At 39.0% G+C, this 23281-nt stretch overlaps 1 protein-coding gene across 1 annotated transcript; it reads left to right on the top strand.

The window, feature by feature from the left end:
- The first annotated feature begins 2892 nt into the window (after positions 1 to 2892).
- On the top strand, positions 2893 to 22620 carry bcl2l11 (BCL2 like 11). Its single transcript, XM_007228745.4, has 4 exons — positions 2893 to 3219; positions 5201 to 5559; positions 7707 to 7837; positions 19611 to 22620. Exons 1-4 carry the CDS (start codon positions 3212 to 3214, stop codon positions 19722 to 19724), a joined length of 612 nt encoding a protein of 203 aa, XP_007228807.1. The 5' UTR covers positions 2893 to 3211; the 3' UTR covers positions 19725 to 22620.
- Positions 22621 to 23281: the final 661 nt, after the last annotated feature.

Genomic DNA, 23281 nt, shown 5'->3' with positions numbered 1-23281 from the left:
TATTTTCTTGTTGTTCCTAAAATACTGTATTATACTGTACACCGATCAAGCATAACATTATGACCAGCATTTTTGTTTCTACACCCATTATCTGTATTTTCACTGAGCATATAGGAGTATATTGTAGTTCTATAATAGTTCTGTCTCTGTTTCTCTGCATGCTTTATTATTACCCTGTTCTTCAATGCTCAAGACCCTCACAGGAGAGAAAACCACTACAGAGCAGCTATTATTATTTGGGTATTATTACTGTATGTAGCATGGTGGTGGTGGATGAGGTGTTAGTGTGTGTTGTGCTGGTATGAGTGGATCAGATACAGCAGTGCTGCTGGAGTTCTTAAACACATCAGTGTCACTGCTAGACTGAGAATAGGCCCCAAGTGTCCTGTGGGCAGCGTGTAAAGAGTGTGTAATAGAGTGAAGGACAATGACAGATTAAACACAGTGTTTAAAAACACTAGCAGCACTGCTGTATCTGATCCACTCACTGTACCAGCACAACACACACTAACACCTCATACACCACCACCATTCTAATCAGTGCTAATCACTGCAGTGCTGAGAATAATGACCCACCATCCAAATAATAATAATAATAATAGCTGCCCTGTGGTGTTTTTTTTACTCCTGTGGGGTTGTGACCACTGAAGAACAGGGGGAAAGGAGGAGGATATATAAAGTATGCAGAGAAACAGATACAGGACTAAAATCTGTTATTATAGAACTACTAAGTATCTTATATGATCAGTGGAGCTTAAAACATTGATAATGGGTACAGAAACAGGGAGGTGGTCGTAATGTTATGCTTGATTGGCGAATGTGCTATTATCAGTATAGTAGTGTAGACAGTGCTATTGCAGGTGCATCTTCCACCTAGCTTCACATTTTATGAAAAATATGCACTGACCAATATGCTACTTATATTTCCCACAGACAAATAGATGCTAGTGAATCAGGTAAACTAGTTTGATTACCAATCCTGACATTTTATGACTTTTGAAGAAACTTTGTCCAAAGTCAGTGTCCTTCAGGTCCAAGAAAGATATACACTGTAATCTAGAATTTCCATGAACATTGTGTACTTTTTCTTAACCCAGTCTTTTTAAAGGAAATTAATTGAGCAAGTTTATTAATCCCTGATGGAATTTAGAGTTTTACGTTTTATACTGCATCACTAAGCAATCTTACAGAAACTGCACCATCCTGACAAATGTTTTGGGACACCTGCTTAATGAATGCTTCCCCTGAAACCATAGCTGGTAAGATTTTCTACTAGATTTTAAGCATCGTTCTTAGGTTTTGATTGCACTCAGAGACAAGAGTGAGGACAGGATGTTAGATGGCCGCTACCCTCACCACCCCATCATCCCTAATCCCAACCAAAAGCACTGGAGAACACAGTTCCTCCACTGCACCACAGTTCTATGCTGGGGAATTTATACCACTTGTACCACTGTACCTCTAACCCATCATTAGCCACAGTGCCAATAGATTCACATTTGACTTCTACAGGGAGTTCTATTTTATTGGCAAGACTTATCCTCAATGACTAGACAAGCTATGTGTGTGTGTGTGTGTGTGTGTGTGTGGAGTTGCACATCTGTGTCAACAATGGGTGCAACTTAAAGTTGCTTAATGTATTCATTAGAAGGGCTGTCCCTATTTCTATGTTGAATTGCCGATAGGTTATATTATACACTAGGGGTGGGCGAAATGGCCCTAAAATAATATCACAATATTTCATGGTATTTTCGTGATAACTACAATTTTAGCGATATGACAAACACTGATTTAAAAAAGTATTTCAATAATACACTATTGCAACAAAATGAAATTTTAATTTTATTATTGCATAAATTATGATATGGCACACCCCTAACTGAGATATTAAAAAAATACAAGAATTTTGTCAGATTTGCAACAGAAGTCAATGATTCAGAATATCATGTTACTAATAATGCCCTCCAAATATCTCCATATAGCCAAGATTAAAGATTAAAGTCCAATAAATGATATCGGACATATATAATCTGTCTCTAGTAGATATATAATGGGAAATGAGTCAGTGTGAGTTTTTTTTTTTTTTTTTGCTAAACACAGCAAAAAATTAGTACCCTAATGTGATAATTAGGGGTGGGTGATATGGCACAATATTCAAAAATTCAGGTGTAATATCGTTCACAATATTCAAAAACGTTGGCAGTATTATTGCATACGATATGATATGTCACACCCCTATTATACACAATATTATGGTTGATTGTTAGATCTATGTACATTCCGTATATAGGGTTTAGTTTATATCAGTGTTTTTTAAGCCTACTGTCTAGTAATGTTTAATTATTATGGTGCTTTCTCAGACAGCCTTTTGAAAAAGGATTTTCAAAAATATAGTCTTTAGCCCTCTCCGGACAGGGGGTCCTGGAGTTTTATCACTGAGCAGAAGTGTGAAACATTTTTCACAGATGTCCCCCTGAGAAACTAATCCTGTCCAGATAGTGCTTATAACTAGGCTTAATCACTTCCTGGGAAACTGAGTAAATAGAGTTGAAGTGAGTGGGTTAAATCAGACACAGAGCTAATATGTATGTGCATGAAGGTGTGTCTCCTGGAAAAGATCTAGTGCAGAAATACACAATACTATATATTTCAGAAGGCAGAATCCATAAAGCTGCTGATGATTTGCTCACGTGGTCAGCGCTGAGAGTTTTAAAACTGCTGACTGTCGGTATGCAGCATGTCTGCAGCAGACCTGTCTCTGTTCTCAGTCGCCTGAGTCCACCGATCGATCAAACACGTGTGGGCGGGGCAGTAGCGAGGATGTGGTCGAAACGCCCAGCCCCGCCCGTGGGCGGGGTCAGTGGGAGACGGTGTTTGTGGAGTGAAGCGGGCGGTGTTCAGCAGAGAGCTGCAGGCGCGGAGCTGCGAGGAAGTTTCTCTCGGAGCGCACGAGCGAACAAAAGACCAAAAACACCGCGCGGACCTGCCTTTAACTTTTGATAGTCTAGCGACAATACAGAGCCGAATGTTTTAACCTGCTCGCCTTCTGTCGATTGAGAATGTTACAGTAGAACATCTGCTCCATGCGACTTCTTTTGTGCGCTTTTTTGTCCTTTTTAATTCTCTGAACTGCGGATTTTTCTTGCGCTCTTGTCGCGTGTCTTGTTTTTTAACTTTCGCCGTGCCCAGCCGAGACGTATGATCTACCAGAATGTCCAGGTAAGTTTGGGAAACTTAATCGAGCCCGGAATCGGCAGCGAGTTTCACTCACGCATCATCAAAACTTTCTCTATTACTCATTTATACATCTGTATTCGAGCACAGAAACTTCATATTTATTTTTATGCGCGAAGTGAACGCTGCTAAAAAACCCGCTCTGATTTCAGCAACCAGAAATATACAAGCACATACTAGTTTATTATTTTTAGTTATTTATTTATTAATTAATTGATTTTTGGATAAAACTCGTTGTATTATTCCTGTTGGACCTCAAGTACAATACATATTTGAATAAACATTAGCCTGGTTCTTTATGACCGAAAAAAGGAACGGTGCAGTACGCCGGCCGGGGTGGTTAAGTTAGTTTGCAGTAAAAATAGCTTAGGTTTTCTTCAGGCGCTGCTTTTCCCCGCACGGAGTCGGACAGTTCGCCGAGCGCCAGCGCTGCGTTTAAACAGACCGGCGAGTTTTCGGGGGGTGTTAAAAGGACACGCGAGCACCTGTTTGGCTGTGTTTAACTTTCTGTTGCACCAACGCTGGATTAGTCAGAGATGAATGACAGCCAGGTCTCCCGAGATTAACTTTGTACACTATGTAATAATCTCTATCTAATAACCGTGTAGAGTTATTATACTCCGTGTGGAATTGTTGTTGTTTCATTACAAGGAATAAGCAATACTGGCTGAGCAGCCAATGATTTTTCTATTGTTGTATAATCTAAATGATGCGTAATCGTGTTGTATTTGCCTTTGTTTTGGATCGCTGGACGGAACTCACGCGACGCGGTGTTGATTTTTTTATTTTCGCATGTTTTTAAAGCAGTCTAACCGCTAGGAGGCGCGTCAAACTTTCTTTTTAGGGGGGAGTTTTGTTTGGCTTTTTTTCACGAGCAGTCACGTCAACCGTATTCCAGTCGTGACTGAAGCCCGGAGCATGTTTCTATTTGGCGGGGTTCCCTCGTGCTCGTGTTTCTTCAGGTTACTGTTAATCTGTGAGGAGCTCAGGTGAGCTCACCTGTCCGCTCTAGCCTTTATTTTTTTACGCCTGGCCTGCTTCTAAAGATAACCGGCCATCGGTTTTTCAGCTAACATTTAATCTGAGGAGCTTCCTGTGAGTAGAGATGTGCTCCATGTCTCTCTGTAGGATTGTTGTTCAGGCAGACACAGCGCTGCGTGTCCCGCTGAGGAACTGCTGGCTCTCGGTCTCCGGGGTTGTGAGCTGATGTTATCCAGGTGTCTGTTCTGGACAGGCTGCATTTTGCCGCCGATATAAGCACAGCTCTGTGCGAGGCGGTTTACCCAGTGGCTGCAGCGTGAATGGGTTATTTTAGGCGGAGATGTTGGGCCTACTTTTTTGGATTCACATCGAAATAGAGAAAATAGGAAGTTGGCTGGGCTCGGTGTGGAGCTGAGCTGTGACGCACTTCAGCCGGCGGCTCCGCGTTAAACTCGGCAGGGGGCTGAACCCGTGGAGGAGAGTCAACACCACACCGGCGCTTTAACTCCGGTAGCCTATCCTGCCTACCGAGCCGCCCGCCGCGGTTATTTGTAGCGAATATAGCTAAATAAAAAGTGCGTCTTTGTCTAAAGTTTTCGCCTGTTTTGTTGCCTATTATGCGTCTCTTCGCGTACATAATTAGCTAGAGCTAAAAACTCTTTGTGCGCACAAATTAGACAATTAGACAATAGGGATTTGTTATCAAAATTAAAAAAGTGTAGTCCTAGATTTAGGATTTAGGCTTAATTCCTGTCCGGGAAACCAAGCCTGATCGTAAAACAACAAAAGAGAGAGAAAGAAAATTTAAAGCTTAAAACGGGTCTCGGAACTTTTTATTTCAAATTTTTCCTAAAAAACAAAAAAAAAACAATTCGGATTCGATATCACAACACGACAAAAACAAGCAACAATAATACGCTCTACATATTCCTGCCCACTTCGCATATGCAGAACAGTAATTACTGCTGTTTTGTTTGTCCCGCAGACCGTCAAACCGGGCCACCCGCCCACCCTTCTTAAAGGAGCAGGGGGAACGCGGCCAGAGCGGCGGGGGCGGCGGAACATTGTCCCGAGCCGAGCAGTGCGAGCAGCCTGAGCCCGGCGATGGCGACCCGGTTAGGGGACCCCCTGCGCTGCACAATAGCCTTCTCGGTTACCAGACCCGGTCGCCGCTGTTCCGAACTCTCTCCAGGTCCTCGAGTGGATATTTCTCGTTCGACAGCGAGCCCAGCTCCCCGCTCCTGATGCACAGCGCGTCCACTCAGACCCCGAGTCCATCTAGCCAAGTCATAATTCACGCCCTTCAGCGCATTTCCGAGGCGCGAGGCGACGCTCAGAGTTTCGGTAAGAGGCTGCCCGCCCTTCAGCACAGTTCCTTTACACGAGCACGCGCTGTTGTTGTTGGGCTGCGAACGCGCGCACATATGGAGTATGTTACTATTATAAGAATGTTAGGAATCATTCCACACCCTTATTATCACTGAATCCAGACGGCCAAGTATTGGATGAACACCTTAGGTCAAGACCTCAGTCACGTGTCTCCAGGTGTCTCCACGTCTCTCACGTCATCATGCTCTTCTTAGAGAGTTTGTATGCATGCGTTCACGTTTGATCCTGGTTGTACCTGGTTTGGGTCTGATCTTCATAGAACAGCTCTTAAGCATTTGTCGTTTATTTCTGGCGTGCCCTTCATCCAGCTTTGCTTCCTGTGGGTATGGTTCCTGTTCTTATCTTTCTCTATAACTTTAAAATGATAGAAACAACAGGTGGGACTGAAAGGCATTTTAAATGCCTAGAAGATGTTAAATTTGAAATGTGCTGATATTTAATGAGAAAATAAAAGTTTTTAAAATTGGATTTAAAGTCTCTAAAGTGCCAAAATATTTACTTTGATCAAGCTTGATTAATTTAGGTGTCCAGTGTGCGTCTGTATGCACTTTAGACAGGACTCTGTTATTTTTTTTTTATCATGCAACCCCCATGTTTAAACCAGTGCAGGACACGTCTCCTCACAATAGTGAGGATGGTGATGGAGTAGCTGATTTGCTTGTTGACTCTATTTATTCCTGCTGTTGTAGAGGTTTGAAGAGAGGCCGGAGACTGAGCCGCCGGCAGTCAAAATACAGCGCCATGTCTTTTGTTGATGGCTAGACACAATGTTAAGCAATTCCTACCCCCCATTGAGTGCCAGAAGATAACAGAGGATGATAAAGTGTCTTCCTGTAGCGCCTCACTAGCGTCCCGTCTCTTAGAGGCCTCTCTTAATGGAGGAGGAAACTAACACTAACTTATCTGGATTCTCATCGAGCTCATGTGCGGGAAGGTTACTCTGCCAGAGCTTCTGCTTGTTTGGCTTCATTGTGAACATGCATATCAGCACATACAGATTAGACGTGTTTTGATTTCGAGAGATGCACCAGACTCTGCCTGATTTCACTGTTTGATGCCCACTGTAGTGTTAGCGCTAGGGATTATTTGTTTGACATAGACAAAAAAAACAATCATATCATTTGTCAGCAAGTAGATCTAATTGGGGCATTTCACAAATTCACCCAAGTACAAGAGTCTATTTCATTCACATGGAAACAAAAGCATGTCATGACCTGACGATATTACCGTCTGTAATATTGGCCTCTGGCAAGAAAGCAAGAGCAGAGAAAGTAATTGAGTAATATCTCAAGTGTGATTTAGGATGTTTTATAGTGAAAGTCTCTGTGAGTCGGGTGTAGCAGTGTGTGGAAATGAGTAGCATATGGTCTTAATATGATTGGGCATGAGAAATAACAGTAAAAACTTGTTCTCACTTGAGTCATAGCTGGAGAATCAGTGCAAGTTCAGTTATATTGTGGTTGTATTATTAGCGCTTAGCCTCAGTGCACTCTCCAGACCCAGGCTTGCATTTACTGCATGCTTCAGAGTATGAATGCTGTGTTATCTCAGACTGTGATATCATTGTAGCCTCAAAGTTCTCAACCATTTACTGCTGGTTAAATTATAAATTGTTATAAACTGTTGTTTTCTTTTCTTTTTTCTGTGTTGTTGTTTATGCATATATTGGTGCCTCATTTATATATTTTAGTGTTTGAAATCTTTGAGCTGGTGCAGTTCACCACTAAGGAAAGGCTGATTATCATGAGGCATCACCAACAAATGGACATACATTAACAAAACATCAATATTATGATCAGTATTCAACAACATAATTCTCTTTGTAAGGATCTGAAGTCTGACTGATGAAGACTGTTCTCAAACATATCCTGTCCCTATAAGGACATCTTAGACAATCAAAGCTTAGATTTGAAATATTTAATTCCTTTTATGTTAGATAAACATTAATTCATCAGGGTTTAATATGAACCTTTTGCCCAGTTGAAGTCACCAGTGTTAAACTGAAACAAAGAGAATGGCTTTTGTCTGTGGTAACAGTTCTGGTAAACCTGGATACTGATTGATTAACTGGACTAATGTGGTCTTGTCTTTGTTTTATGCAGAGTTATGTCCAGGACCTAACCACTGTCCACCCCACAGAGCAGCGGCTGCGGGGGACATGCAAGCGCATTGGTACATCGCGCAAGAGTTGCGACGCATTGGGGATGAATTCAACGATCTGTACTTCCGAGGGGTAAGTCACATGTCTGCTGGTGTAGCTTATTCACAGCTTTTACTTGCACATAGAGGTGGGCAGTATGACAATATTTTATTGTATCGAGATATCTTTTTTTATGAACAGTATACTTTAATAAGCATATTGAGTGCTTAGGGCTTAAAGAACACTGACCCAAATGTACAAATTGAATTGGATGATGTTCAGCACAAATTAAATAAAATCATTGTACTGTGAGTGAAAGAGTATTCTTTCAGTGTGTGATGAAGTACCCCGCAAGCTGTTGTTTTTATACTGTTTATATCAATATCAGAATTCTATAAAATTGGCAAAAATTACAAAATATATTTGGACATAAGTTTTGTCCATATATTGTCCAGCCCTAAGCACACATGATCTCGATGATGAAATATTTCATATGGCGGAGCAATAGCAGTGTACTTGGTACATTCTAAGGAACAGTCTGTCTGAGAAATCTACTTATCTGTCAGGGTTCATTATCAGGAGCTGGATAGTTGCCATGCTGAAAGCATTAAATGTGGGAGAATATCAAAAGCCTTTCATGTGTCGCTGCAGGTGAGTGCTGTAGCTCACGGAGTGTATTTATAAGGAGTCATGTATATTCTTGACTGCATTTCTGAATATTGCGTCACTTCATTTACAGTCAAAAATCAAGGTTCTCTCCTGCGGGAATGGCTCTGATGAGGCGCACTGTGTGCTCTGTTTTCTGTGCTGGGATTTATGCCTCTTGATAATAGATGTATTTTAGCATTTTTATTTAATGATTTGTCATATGAAGCATCAAAAGAACTTTATAGAGCTTGAGGAGCTTGATAGCATTCGTCAGACATTCATTATGCATTTATTATACATCACAGTGCATGAGATGTTTATGATTGCGTTCATCAGTTTTTAAATCATCTTTCATATTATTCTAAAGCCATGACGACTGTAGTGACTTTTAAGCTGCAAAAACTGGTAAAAAAAAAAACTGGTGCTAGAATCCTTAGAATTAAATAATTACAATGTTTAACTTATTTCAAACTTTTTATTAAATATATATATATATATATATAAATATATCTTCATCACCACCAGCATTGGTATATGGCTTTATATCAGATACACTTTGGCGCTGTCTTGCTGCCTTTTAGAGTAAACATGTTGTTGGATTGGAAGCCCAACTGTGAGCGCTATATGCAAATAGCTCCTTATCTCTCTCTTGTTCATCATTGTTTAATTTGTTTAGCTTTCTAAAATAGATTAGATATTGTTCCAGCATAACATATCTTAAAAAAACAAACTCTTTTTAAAGCCTCCTCAAGTTTCTGTTGTTTTATTTATTTTATCTTGCAAGTGTACAAATAATATGGAGCTTTTAAGGTTTTAAGAGCCCAGTGGTACCTACAACAAGGTTCTCGTGAATGTTTTTTTTATTTGTATGGCTGTCAATTATTTGTAAAGCATTTATGCTCTGGAACACAAAAGTGATAAGAGATCCACAATATTGCCAAAAGCATTCACCCATCCAAATCAAGAAATTCAGGTGTTCCAATCTCTTCTAAGACCACAGGCATATAAAACCAAGCACCTAGTCATGCAGACTGCTTCTACAAACATTAGTGAAAGTGTGGTACAGTGATAGGATGCAGGTCCAGTCGTGAAATTTCCTCACTACTAAATATTCCACAGCCAACTGTCAGTGATTTTATAACACAGTGGAATCGACTGGGAACCACAGCAACTCACTCTGTCAGTGTTAAATAACGGAGCGGGGTCAGCAGAAGCTGAGGAGTTATAGTGCATAGAGATTCAGACAATCACTACAGACCTCCAAACTTCATGTGGCCCCGTGGCCTTCAGATTAGCTCAAGAACAGTAGAGTTTAGAATAGAGCTTAATGGAATGGGTTTTCTGGCTGAGCAGCTGCATCTAAGCTTTACATCACACTCAATGCAAAGTGTCAGATACAGTGGTGTAAAGATGCCTCTAAAGCAGTGGAGTGAAGAATCATACTTCTCCGTCTCACAATCCGATGGACAAGTCTGGTTTTGGCAGATTTCAGGAGAACAGTATTTTTCTGACTTCATTATGCCAAGTGTACAGTTTGGTGGAGGGGGATTATTATGGTGTGTTTTTTTCTAGTGAAAAACAATCTTGATCATAGTAAGATATTTAGGCATGGCCCCTTTCTGTTCCAACATGACTGCACACCAGTGCACAAATACATGCATTAAGACATGGATAAGCAAATTTTGTGTTAAAGAACTTGACTGGCCTGCACAGAGTCCTGACCTCAACCCACTAGAACCCAATAGAGAACGTGAGCAAGGGCCTCTCTTTCAACATCAATGTCTGACCTTGGTCAAAAATTCCCATAAACACACTCCTAAACATTGTGATAAGGGTGGGCTGACATATAAAACCCTATCAATTAAGAAAGGGATGTCACTCAAGTTCATATGTGTGCAGCGACCAGTGAGCAAATACTTTTTTGCAATATAGTGTAACTGACCTCATTGATTCAGTGATTCACTTTTCAGTCACATGACAGTTTAAATGCTTTAGGGAGCTGGCTGTAAAGCACATACCACAGATACAGTATCTGTTTAAACTGGAGATACCAGGAAAATGTCAAGAAAATGACTAATACTCAGATCAGGACCAACGAGGGCACAGTCTTATCTGTCATGGTTGTTTGGACTTTAGTTATGTTTTCCTTTAACTCCATGTAGAAGTAAATAAGATGTGGGTAAGTAAAAGCAGAACGGGTGCAGTGGTGTATGTTCCACCTTCTGTGTTCCGTGTTTGATGCGCTGGTGTACAGGGTGTGCTTTGCTCGCTGTTACAGAGTTTCTGTGGTCTGGCTGGATGGTGTTACTTGAGTCACAAACATAAAGATCAACCACAAATCTCTGGCAGACGGGCAACCTGGCTGATTTATTTCAAAGCCCATAAAACATTAATGACTATGTGCATTGTCTGTTTACCATAAATAAATACATATGGTATAAGATCACTGAATCATTTTGGATTTTAGTTTTTGCTTGTTTTGGCCAAATCTGTTTAATATGCAGGTGTGATTTATGAGGATACAGTGTCCAGCAGTCTTTTGTGTAGTCCATTAATAAGAATATCATTTTAAAATAATTTTAGTGTAGCGAAGTTCTAGCGTTTAATCCTGCCTACACATTTTAACAGCAGCAGAAATGTTCTAATTTATGACAGTTAATGGCTATTTTACAGCATTGGAATGATAATGCCACACTTGGAAGAGCTGCAATCAGTGTGTGTGTGTGTGTTAATGAGACACATGGAAGCTTAGCTATGCACTTTGTTGTACATTGTTTCATATTGGAGGTACAGTTCTGTGAAACTGACACCAATAAATCTATAATTCGTGGTATTTGTTTATTTACTTATACAAAGTATCGTACAGAATTGTCTTGTGATATATTGAGTATATCATCGATATCATGGGCAATGTCTCATGGTAGTATCATATTGTGAGATGGCCAGTGATTCCCACCCCAATCTGCTCTGTTTTGGACATACATATGATGTTTTTGTACAACCTAAAGGTTACATCTATGTATTACATGCATCTCTTGACATTAAAAGCTAAGCTTTTGTACACAAATTAATCCTATATCTGCTTTATGTGTGAAAGATTACAGAGCTGAATGTTTATGAATACAGTAGTACAGTAATTTATTACTAGAGGCAGTGGCATGGTGCAGATGGCATGGTGGGAGTAGTTGCAGAGAGAAGAGGGGGGCTGAGGGTGTTGCATGGAGGGTTTGTGTGTGACTGAGATGAGCTGACTTCATTATGCTCAGCCTGTGTTTAGACTCTGGGCTCTAATTATCCACTGGGTCATTCTGAACAGCGCCATAAAGACGCACTTAGCGCCCAGGCTGATCTGCTCTTAGTCAGCGTCAGAGTGGAGCTGATCAAGGAAAAGAGGGATTTTCCATTGTTCCTGTTGTTTTGTTTATCAATTCTATACATGTAAAAGCTGTCAGTGTTTGCTTTAAGAGCCTCTATGTGTTTTTACCTCTGTACTTGAGGTGGGAATCACAGGGCATCTACCAATACAATATTATTACAATACGTTGCCCATGGTAAAGATGAACCCGCAATAACGATGAAATCACAATACTCAATATATCGCAAGACAATCCTCTACTTCTTGACATCTGTATTACTGAAGAGGATAAAATACCCCTAAATCAATAAATACCAGGAATTATGGATTTATTGGTCTCAGTTCCACTGAATTTCACATTTAATATGATTCTTAAGGTTGTTCAGCACTTGGCTTGGCTGCACTGATTTTTTCCTGGATAAGAAGTAGATTGGTATAAGAGGTCACTGTGGAACTCTACCTCACTCTTAAGTCTGTGTATCTCACTCCCGCTCTCTCTATGTCAGTCTACCTCACTCTACCTGTCTCTCAACAATCTCTCTACCTCACTCTATCTCTCTCTTAACAGTCTCTCTACCTCACTTTTAAATCTTGAATTAACTCTCTGTAGATCATTCTGCCTCACTTTTAACTCTCTGTATCTCAAATGAACTCTCTCTACCTCATACTGCCTCACTTTAACTCTCAACAATCTCTGTACCTCACTCTAACTCTCTTTATCATTTTCTACCTCACTCTAACTCTTAACTCTCTCTGTCTCATTCTACTATTCTATTTTCTGCCTCACTTTAACTCTTAACTCTCTCTGCCTCATTCTACCTCACTTTAACTCTCTTAACAATCTCTCTACCTCACTTTTCACTCTCTTTATCTCACTTTAGCTTTCTCTACTTCACTCCAACTCTCATCTCTTTCTACCTCACTCTTAACTCTCTGTACCTCTCTTAAACTCATTCTACCTCAATCCCATCTCTCTCTACTTCACTCTAATGCCTCACTTTAACTCTCAACAATCTCTGTACCTCACTCTAACTCTCTTTATCTTTTTCTACCTCACTCTAACTCTTAACTCTCTCTGTCTCATTCTACCTCACTCTAACTCTTACCTCTCTGCCTCATTCTACCTCACTCTAACTCTCTTAACAATCTCTCTACCTCACTTTTCACTCTCTTTATCTCACTTTAGCTTTCTCCACCTCACTCCAACTCTTAACTCTTTCTACCTCACGCTTAACTCTCTGTACCTCTCTTTAACTCACTCTACCTCACTCCATCTCTCTACTTTACTCTAATGCTTTCTTTACTTTTTCTACCTCACTCTGCCTCATTCTCTCTTTAACTCTCACTATCTCCATCTCACTCACTTCGTCTTTACCTCGCTCTACCTCATTATTTAATTCTACTTCACCCTATCTCATTCCAGTGTACCTCTCTCTAGCACACTCTGCCTCATTCTACCTCACTTTGTGTCACCCTACCTTGTTTTACCTGGCTCTGCCTCACCCTAGCTCAGTTTACGTCACTCTGTTTCTCTCCACTTTATTAGGTCAGCAGATAAACATTAAAGGTCACCTTCCGCGAAAATCCGATTTTTCTTGTTTTTTGTGGAATACAGTAGGTTTCTCCGAGTTGAATGTGTACACCTGCACATTAAACTGTTTTGCAGCCCCCATTGTCTGCAGGAGCTAAGCAAAGAAATCCCCCCTCCCCCCCTCCGAAAAACGGGTGAATTTTGAATTATCTTTCTGCCTACGTAGGCAGAAACTCACAGACCAGCCCACCTTGGCTCGAGAAACTCCCAGAGGCGGAGCTGAAGCGACGCAACATCACCGCTCATCAGTTAGGAGGTGGGAGGCAGTGAGCGGCAGAGCGGTGGAGGGGCGTCGCAGTGCTCCTAGCCAATCAGAGGAGAGATATTTGCATGCTGTTGGCATGTATGAATATTCATGAGCAAAGCTGGAATCCGGTCATTTTGGACACACCCCTAAAACAGTCCATTAAAAAAGAGCTATACAGAGACACCTGAGCACTTTTTTTTTACAAAAACGGCTCACATGTCATTCATTCATACTAGAGACCACAACTAGACATTTTAAAATGAAAGAAAAAACGACGGAAGGTGACCTTTAACAGATTGTCAGACTGGTTTTTAATTTTTGTATTGTACTCTGGAAAAGCTGAATGTTTATCTATAGATGTGCTTTGGAAGCTGGCTCTTGCAAAAACATAATTTGTCCATCTGTCCAGAATTCCCATATTAAGACACCCAATCCTTTATCCACTTAGTGATGCCACCACTAAGACATCCAGTATTGATGAGCTTTACTGGAACTCAGCAGATAGAAAAGATTAAAAAAGCAGTGTATATCAAAAAAGAAATAAGAGTTTGACAGTTTTAAGGTCAGAAATGTACTTTACTTTGGCAAGGGGTTAGATAAAAACCAGTTGTGTGAGAGGCAAAACACTCCATAATAGTAAGCAGACCCAGCGCTAATGCAGAGCAGATGTCTGGCCTCTGCCTGCTCGCTGCCTGCTCGCTGTTCCAGCCCAGTGTAATGCATGATGGACCTTTGTCAGTGCTGTGCATCAGCGCTCTTTTGTTGTAAAGCCTCTTCCCCCCCGAGAGCGGAACAGTGTGGGCCACTGCAGCTGCTGAAGTTTCTATTGACTCACATGGCCACCTCTCAGGAGATGGGTGAAGCGTTTATGTTCAGACATGTTGTTTGGCAGTATTAACATGCTCAGTGTCTAACACCATTTCTGTTTCTTAGTTGAGACACTACCGCGTGGAGGGAGCTCTGATTGTTGTTTTAAAATTCTAAATGACTGGATTCACGGGTCACCAAGGCCAAACAATAAGAATTAATACATGTAAATACATTATATATATAAGGAGTGGGAATAGGACTACACGGTATTGAAAATTGGAAAACAATATATGGCACTGGGTGAATTTGTTATAAAAAACAGTAATATTGCAAATCGCCCTTTTGTATCAAGCAAGATGTAGCATTATGTAAATCACAACACGTTGCCCACAATAACGTTATCATGATGGTGGGATTCTGTGATACACAGATATCTGTGATATCACAAGACAGTTATCCACGATACATTTCAGCATCTGTGTTACTAAAGAGGATAACACATTTCTAAATAAGTAAATATCAATTCTGGATTTATTGGTGTCAGTGTTACAGAATTTAACAACCAATATTCTTCACCACAGGTTTACCCTATATATTTGATTAGCGCCACCACTTGGAGTAATGAAGCAGTAACTTAGGGAGTTAGAGAGCCTGTGTTTCAATAAAAATATGCATATTTGATGCCAAGTATCAAATAATATTGCAAACAAAAATAGTAAGATATATTGCAATACTGATATTTTGTCCCAGTTGATATGTTGCTTCTGCTTCTTCTTTTCCCAAATTTCTGTCGCTCTGGTTGAGACTCTGGTTGAATTAAAAGATTGGTTGTGTTGTTATATTTGAGTGACTATTGTAATAATGCATCGACTGAGCCAGTTTGAACATGAATTAGTCAGGAATGAGTCAAGGCACTCGAATAAGTAAGTTAGATTACAAAATAGATTACACTAAACACTATACAACCGAGGGCTAATTTAAGCATGCTAGTATTTTGTAAGCACAGCAAACATAAATAAAGTGTTTTCTGTTGTTCTGTTGTGTGTGTGTGTGTGTGTGTCACATGGCATTCCTTCACATAAACTGAAAGCACATGCACTTGAGTAGTAACTACATTTAAATATACTTTATTTTTTTTACCAGCTCTGGCAATTGCAGCCATCTGCAGATGTATTAGTCAGTTAGTTAAACTGCATGTCATCCTGTCCATGCTGTGGCGGTTAGCCTGGCCTAAGAGGGTTGTTTTGCAGCGCTCTGGCTTTTGTTCGCTTGTGGCTTCTCTGTTTTTCTTGCATGTGTTCTCCTGCAGCTCTCGCACGTTGCTTTTGTGCACCAGCTCCCATTGTCCCTGAGAAATGACTTGGAGTGGGGTGGGCCACATTAAACTGTACTGTATGCAGTAATATCACAATGTTAAAAACTTCATATTGTGATACTAAAAAACGATATGTTTGAAAGCATCTACTTTGTATTTGTTTTGCTATTTACTATTGGTTTTATTGAGTTTTTACTATTAACTATTTATATGCATGCAATATATACATATGCTGCACTTTAGTTTTGGGGTACCGGTATGTTTCTGTTGTTACCTTACTTTAAGATTTTTATTTTGTCACACTATTATTATTATATACAAAATCAGGGTCATGGAAAGTTATAGTTTTACAAAATAGATTTTTTGTGTTTCTTGAAAATGTATGAAACTATTAATACAAAATAAAAGTTTCTATCTGCACCTGCGTTCAGGGTAGGGTCGGGCAGTATGCACTTTTTTTCATACCGTCATACCATGTCAAAACACTACCGTGGTATATGGTATTACCGTGGGCAGGGATTTACATAAACTGTGCAAGTTCTATGACTATAATACCATCAAATTAAGGGTTATTTCTAAACTGAAATATAATCTAATACAAAAATGTGTTTGTTTACAGATTAAATAAACACTGCACACAAAGAAACTTAACTTATAAATGTTTAAATGAGATTAGTAGAGTGACGGGACGAACAGAACTTATTAACTCATTGAAATGGGCGTTTTTATTGTTTTTCTTGTGGTGTTGATTCTGAAGCTCACTTAGTTATTTAACATTAGCTAACAGGCTAACAGTCTGACCATATACAAATGCTCCGCACAGCTAATCAGAAGACTTCACTTAGCTAGCATGATAGCTTTAATTCTGTTTACCACAGAACACACTCCAATTAGTCTGACTGAAATTCCACTTATAAATGTTTAGATGTGAACACAGAAATTATCATTTTTTTCTGTGGTGTTGGTTTTGAAGCTCAGTTGCTAAGCTAGCCTCAGTACAGCTGTTTCTGACTAACTAACCTGAGAACTGATGATAAAAACCTGTGTTTGAGAGAGTGCAGTCTTAGTTAATTAGCTAGCTAACTAGATAGCATTAGCTAACAGGCTAACCGCTAAACCACTGTGGAATCTGTGGAACAGCTAAATGAGGCTCAAATCACACACAAAAGAGCTTCAAACCTGCACACATACTAAAGTGAGACTTTCGAGGCACATCTTACAGACCCCTGTACAGAGGCTTTACCTTTGACATGGATGGAGAACATTGCCATCATCAGACAGTTGTGAAACTTACAGCTAGGGTGGACCTGCGTTTTTTTCCCCACCCATCTTGTGGCCGTCTTAAATTCACATGAATAAAGGAGCTATTTGGGCTGGTATTAGACAGAGAGCAGAAATGTGGCACATCAAACACGTCATATTCATGAAATACCGACTTCGTTTGAAGATACCATTAAAAGAAGATGACTGAATCCCATATGGTGAGGATTTGTGAAGATATACACAGAAGTAGTGAACCAGAAAACAAGTCCTGTTCTGTAACTGCAGTGTTTTTGTCTTTCTGCTTTTCAGTGGTACATCAGCTAATTGGACTTGATTAAAGGGATGTCTCCCCCTGTCATTTAGCTGCGTTCTGTCTCTGGAGATGAGCTTCACAATAGTTAACATTCAAACTTAACTGTTTAGACATCAGAATACTTTCAGGCGTGATTTTAAAAGGCAAGGCAAGTATTTTTGTGTGTAGCACCTTTCATAAACAATGGCAAATTAAAAGTGCTTTACATACATACAAACAGAGACATAAAAACTTGTGAGAACCCAGGCTGCTTCATTCTGAACCATCTGAAGCTGCGAAGAGCAGGAGACTTTAACAGTAATCAGTCCAGCTTCTCCAGGTCTTATTTAGACAGAAAAAAAGAACACAATAGTTCTAATAATGTAAATGTAGTGAAATAAAAGCTAAATGCCTTCTATTATGCCTGTTTGTGTAATGATCAGACGTAGTAAGTATGATATTTTTAGTAGGGTATATTTGACAACATGAAAGGTATATTTGTAGAGTTACAACTTAAAACTTCTGCATGCAGCTTGTTTGAAACTTTCACAGAAGCATTGCTTTGGTCTGGTGAACATGTTTTGAAAGTCATTGACTCAAAGTGATATGTGGTTTGGCACTGGATCACTCTCGCACTCTGAGTGAGCGAATGCTGCCCGAGAAAGTGTAACTGTTAGAAATTAAAACTTTCCTTCTCGAACACCATTCATTCATGCTGAGTTAATGACTCTCTTGCTCTCTCACTCTCTCTGACCCCCCCTCCCCTCTATCCACACTACAGGGTTAAAACTCCTTTCATTTTTACTCCACTTCCTCCTCACCTGTTTCCTCTGGCAGAGAACACAATCGCTCCTTGGGCACGTTGTGGTTTTTGGCTCAGTTTTTACTGAATCAAACCTCCCTCTTGTTTTTCACCCTCTGTATTTGTTTATTAAAATCCCTCTTTTAGCTGAGTGCCATCATTGAGGTTAATTCAGACCACATGCTTTGGGTCAGCTTCCCTTTGGGTCTCTTTCCTGTCCAATCACTCGCACCTGCCTTAATTCAGGTTTTAATTCTCTTGTTATTTTGGTGATATCTTAAATCGTTAATTGTTACCGGCTTTCGTTGGAACCTGTTGGCTGCAGGCAAGGTTATTATCCTGGAGGTGAGGTAGAGGCAGCTCCCCGAGTCTGATGTTTTTCTCCCCGCTTTTATTCAGCACAGGAAAGGTTTTTTTTTCTTTTCCTTTTTTCATTCTGGAGTGTGTTTCCTCACGAGTTCCTGACAAGAGTCCTGGGGGGAAATGCCCTGTTCTTATCACGGTCACTCTGTGCGCTTAGCATGAAACTAGGCCAGAAACGCCAGGCCAAAAGAGGCCACCTGGTTTAGCCAGACTGCTGCCAGGTCTTACACAGCCAATCTGTCTTTAACAAGGAGACTCCATTTCATTAGCTGGAGTACCGCTGGCCTCTGACGATGCTAAAAAAGCCCAGTCTGAGAGCCTGACACAAAGCTGGCAGCTAGCGCTAGCATTAATGTTTTTTATTCCTGACTGCCTGCATGCTAACTTTGATAACTGTGCGATTCCTTCAGTGTCTTTATTTGTGCTTGGACAGTAGGGCTGTGTATCTTACTGTTCAGTAGGGCTGTGTATCACTTGATATTTTTATTAAAACATAGGCACTCTAAACTCCCTAACACTTTAACTAAAGTTACTCCATGTGGTTGTGCTTATCAAATAAATAGAGTAATCCTGCGGTGAAGAATATTGATTGTGAAATTCTGTGAAACTGACACCAATAAATCCATAATTCCTGGTAGTTGCTTATTTAGGAGTAATTTATTCTCTTCAGTAACACAGATGGCTTAAAGTATCATAGAAAATGTTCTTGTTATATATTAAGCATTGCATTACAGTCTCATGATATCTTCATTATCTTTATCGTGGGCAATGCATCATGATAATGTATCAAAGATGCTCTAATAAACAAGATCCCAACTTAATTCCATTTGATATCATTTTGTTTAGAAATATTTCAGCTACAGTTACAGGTTTTGTTCAGATATGAAAGATGTTTTAGAGAACTAATACTTTAATTGTACAAGGAACATACCTTTAATAAAATATTATTAAAATATTAGTGTTAAACTTTACATAAAGAATTAACCCAGGACAGTTACATTAATGTTTTTTATTATTTAATATGCTCATAACACAATTACAGTATACATGTAATCTCAACACACTTTCAACTGACTTTTAACTTTGTCAGAAAGCAAGCGTAATAATAAAGCAGACTGGAATATGGTGTTATACTGTGATACTGTATCTGAAAAGTAATTTTCATCTCTCTGCTCCACAGGCAGGCAGAAATGGAGGTGGTGCCCAACTTCCTGCACAAAATGAACCCGCCTTCATACTGTGGATGGGGCTCCTGATTGAACGTCTCCGACAGTTCCTCCACAGAAGAAGATGACGGGCGTCCGATGCACCCAGCAGACAAGACCAGTAGCAGACTGTAGATATATATGTGTATATATATATATATATAAATGGAATTTCTTCCTCCTTGTTTTTTGCATTTCTGGAAGCTGTCCTCTACTGACTTCAACATTCCCCATATGGACACGCCGGGACTAAGCGATAATTCTGGAACGTAAATCGGAATCAGCAGTGTTTCCTGCATAAATGTATAAAACTGAGCCATTAACACTGGATAGAGAGGACCAAATGGACCTTTCTCTGTCTGTAGAGTTATTTTCTCCAACAACAAGAGGTGGAAAATGTGCCTTCATCACCTCGGTGCCCTTATCTTCTTCTTCACTTTTTATTCTTTGTCCAATTTATTTGGTTTTAATTTGTTTTCATTTGGTTTAATTGTTTTTTTTTGTATCTCACCTCTCGTCTGTATTTATTTGCATATATGTATTTATGTTTATGTACTTTTTTTATAATTATTATTGAAGTGGATGTTAGTCAGTCAGCAGTAGTGTAGTTTAGCCTGTTCTTCATCTCTCTATTGACTCCATTGAATTTTGCACTTCTGTTTTGAATAGTCTGCAGTGAAGTTATACATGAAAATCCTTTTTTTTATTTTGGAATTAAGTAATTTGGAAAATTTTTATGCATTTAATGTGCATAGTAATCTGGCTATTAAGAGTGTATAAGGCACCAGGTCAGAAAGTATTCAATTATCATTGTTACTCAGTTGTGTCAATTTGTGAACAGTCAGTACACTTCAGTGATTTCCCTCCTCAAACACGCTTCCAAAACCTTCAAGGTAATTAACAGGTGGCTTAAGTAATTTGTGTTTGAATAGTGAAATCTCCAAACAGTCCAAGACAGTGGCTTTTGAGACTGTCATACGTTTTTACCGTATCAAAAACACACAGAAAAGAAATAGCCTTTGGAGGTAGTATGATTTTGCACCAGGTTGCCTGCCAGAGAAATGTTAGCCTTGGCTTAGTGCCCCTCGGTGCTTTAATGCCAAGTCATTAATACTGATGGAAGTTAAGAAGCACAGTGCACACACTGACAGAGGCAGATCTCAGCTGCTTTATCTTCAGTAAAATAAATAATCGAAAATAGAAATGAAATAAAATGGAAACAGCTTCAGAATTTTTATGAAATTAAAATGTTAAGCACCATTTTGACAAGGTTCCAGCAGGGTTATATTCCAGGAAGGAGGTTATATTGATATATTGGTTTGCATCAAAACAGTATCGGAACTTTTCTCACATAATATTCCCAGATAGATGAATAATAACATAATGGAAATGTTAAAAACATTCTTAAAAGTAAAACTTTTTACATTGACACAAATTATGTTTAAGCAGTTTTACTAAAACCATTTTAAAAAATGTTAAATAAAAAACATAAGAACATCCAGAAAACTTGACAGAGTAACCGTTCTAAAGACATTAATTGCAACATTCAGAAAACGCTCTAATAACCAACATTTTTTTAGCTGTGTGTCTCCTCCACTGAAATGTTATTTTAATCTCAACATATTATTATTTTAATTTATCACCCCTTTGGTCAAATGAAAAAGAAAAAAAAACAGCCAGATTAAGGCGATTCAGGAGAATCATTGGAATCAAGTGAGAAGCTCTATTGAAGTTTTAACTTTGGCTTTTGATGAAAAGCTGCCTTAATGACTTGATGAGTCTGGAAATTAGAGAAACTTGATTTAAGAATCTTGAGTAAACTTAGCCTCAGTGACTCAGGGGGTTTATACCTGTGGATCTTCTTAGAACAAAATCGGCTTCATTCCTGAATCAGTCCATAGCTACACCCTGCAGAGGCTCTTGATCTGTTGACTCCTGTTTCCTTGCGACTTGTCGTTTCCTTGTAGTCTCAGGTCATATTCTCCAGACCGAAGCTCTTGGCACTTAATTTAAGTGTTTGTCATAAATTATGAATTGTGTTAATGAATGATATGGAGTAATATGGACACAGTGCAAATATGTGGGCAAAACTTTACAGTAAGTTACTTTACAGTACTTAATGTCTCAAATAATTATTAATTGATACTAATTAAGACATTATGAAACATTAATATTAACGGTTAATGGTTAAGAATGCTTTAAATAATAATGAATCAAGACATTAGTTAAGCATTTATAATGATTTATAATAATGTCTTAATTGTTGTCAGCTAGGGGTGGAACAAAATATTGGTATTGTAATATATTGTATCGTTTTTGTTCTTTGATATGTGATGTCATATATATGTCATATATAGATATTTCTAGTGAAACATATGTGCTCTAAATTCCCTAAGATTAGCCCCTCAATTAGACTTACTGAAGTGAAATGCCCTGTGATTTCCCCCCTTCTGTCTGTTAATAATTAGTTGAGACATTCTGTAAGTCTTTGTAAGTACTGATAATTAATGTACCCTTATTGCAAAGGGTTATTGATATGTGTTTATTAGTTCAGTCATATATATTTGCCAAATCAATAAAACAGGCTGTTTCAGCTTGGCTGTTTCAGGTTTATCAGTCAGACCAAAGATCCGTTTTTTTTTCTACGTTCTGTCCAAAGCAGAAAAGTCCGTAATCTCTGTTGTTATTCATGTCTGTGTATTATGCATCTGAAGCCCTGGTAGATTTATATATTTAGTTCTTTTTAAAGTCCAGAACAAATATTACAGATCATGATTTTCAGGCCAAACTGCATCCTACTTCAGTGAAACTAGAATTGATGCTCACTGCACTCAGCACCCGCAGATAAACTGATCTGACTCCACCTCGCAGACCCAGTACATTTGTAGCACAAACTTGTTTTTTATTGTCTTGTTTTGTTTGTTTTTGCACTGAAATTTGCTGTGCTGAACTTGTGCAATACTGTTGTAAATAAAAGCCTTTTTTCATCTTTCAAAAAAGCGTAAACTGGTGTTTACTGGTATTTAAAGTACAGCTGTGATTATATCTGAAGCTGACTATAAATGTGATATGTAATCTCTTATTCTTTTATATGCCTTAGTAACTAAGTGAAAGATTTATATTATTATAATTATAACGTATCCAACATACTTAAGCAATTAAGGGTATCTAGTTGACTCAGTACTCAGTATTCTCTGAGTTTAATAGGAAAATACCATTGAAAATATTTCATTCAGAGTTTCATTTAAAAAAATAAGATTTTTATGATGAGCTAGTTTTATCATGTAATGTAAACTTGCTGGCTCATGTAACTAAACATATTCATATTTCTAGAACAAACACCTTAAAAAGTATTTGATGAGATAACGAAGGAAGGGATTTAAGCATACTTTTGGTTTACTTCACATGCTCCAAGATTTTTCATTGGATTCATAAAATTTACTTGTTTCCAATTGGCTCCTGCCACTATTTTTGCATATGGAGTATGCGTCGTCTTTTGGGCAAAGCTCTTTCTCTTGGATATTCATTTTTGATTTTTACATTGGCTAGCTGCCAGGTGTTGTAGGTTGTAAGAGTAAGTTACCATTATCCTGAGTTGCTGAGGATGATGGTATGTTGACCTGGTGCTAAAGTTCTCACTCTTGTG

Source organism: Astyanax mexicanus, chromosome 7 (assembly GCF_023375975.1).
Source record: "Astyanax mexicanus isolate ESR-SI-001 chromosome 7, AstMex3_surface, whole genome shotgun sequence".
NCBI lineage: Eukaryota > Metazoa > Chordata > Actinopteri > Characiformes > Acestrorhamphidae > Astyanax > Astyanax mexicanus.
The sequence above is the reverse complement of the archived record's forward strand: the minus strand, read 5'-3'. Positions and strand labels throughout refer to the sequence as shown.

Coding starts and splice junctions, on each gene's coding strand:
- bcl2l11 (XM_007228745.4), top strand. Junction 5,560..7,706: donor AGGCGACGCTCAGAGTTTCG/GTAAGAGGCTGC, acceptor TGTTTTATGCAG/AGTTATGTCCAGGACCTAAC. Junction 7,838..19,610: donor ACGATCTGTACTTCCGAGGG/GTAAGTCACATG, acceptor TCTGCTCCACAG/GCAGGCAGAAATGGAGGTGG.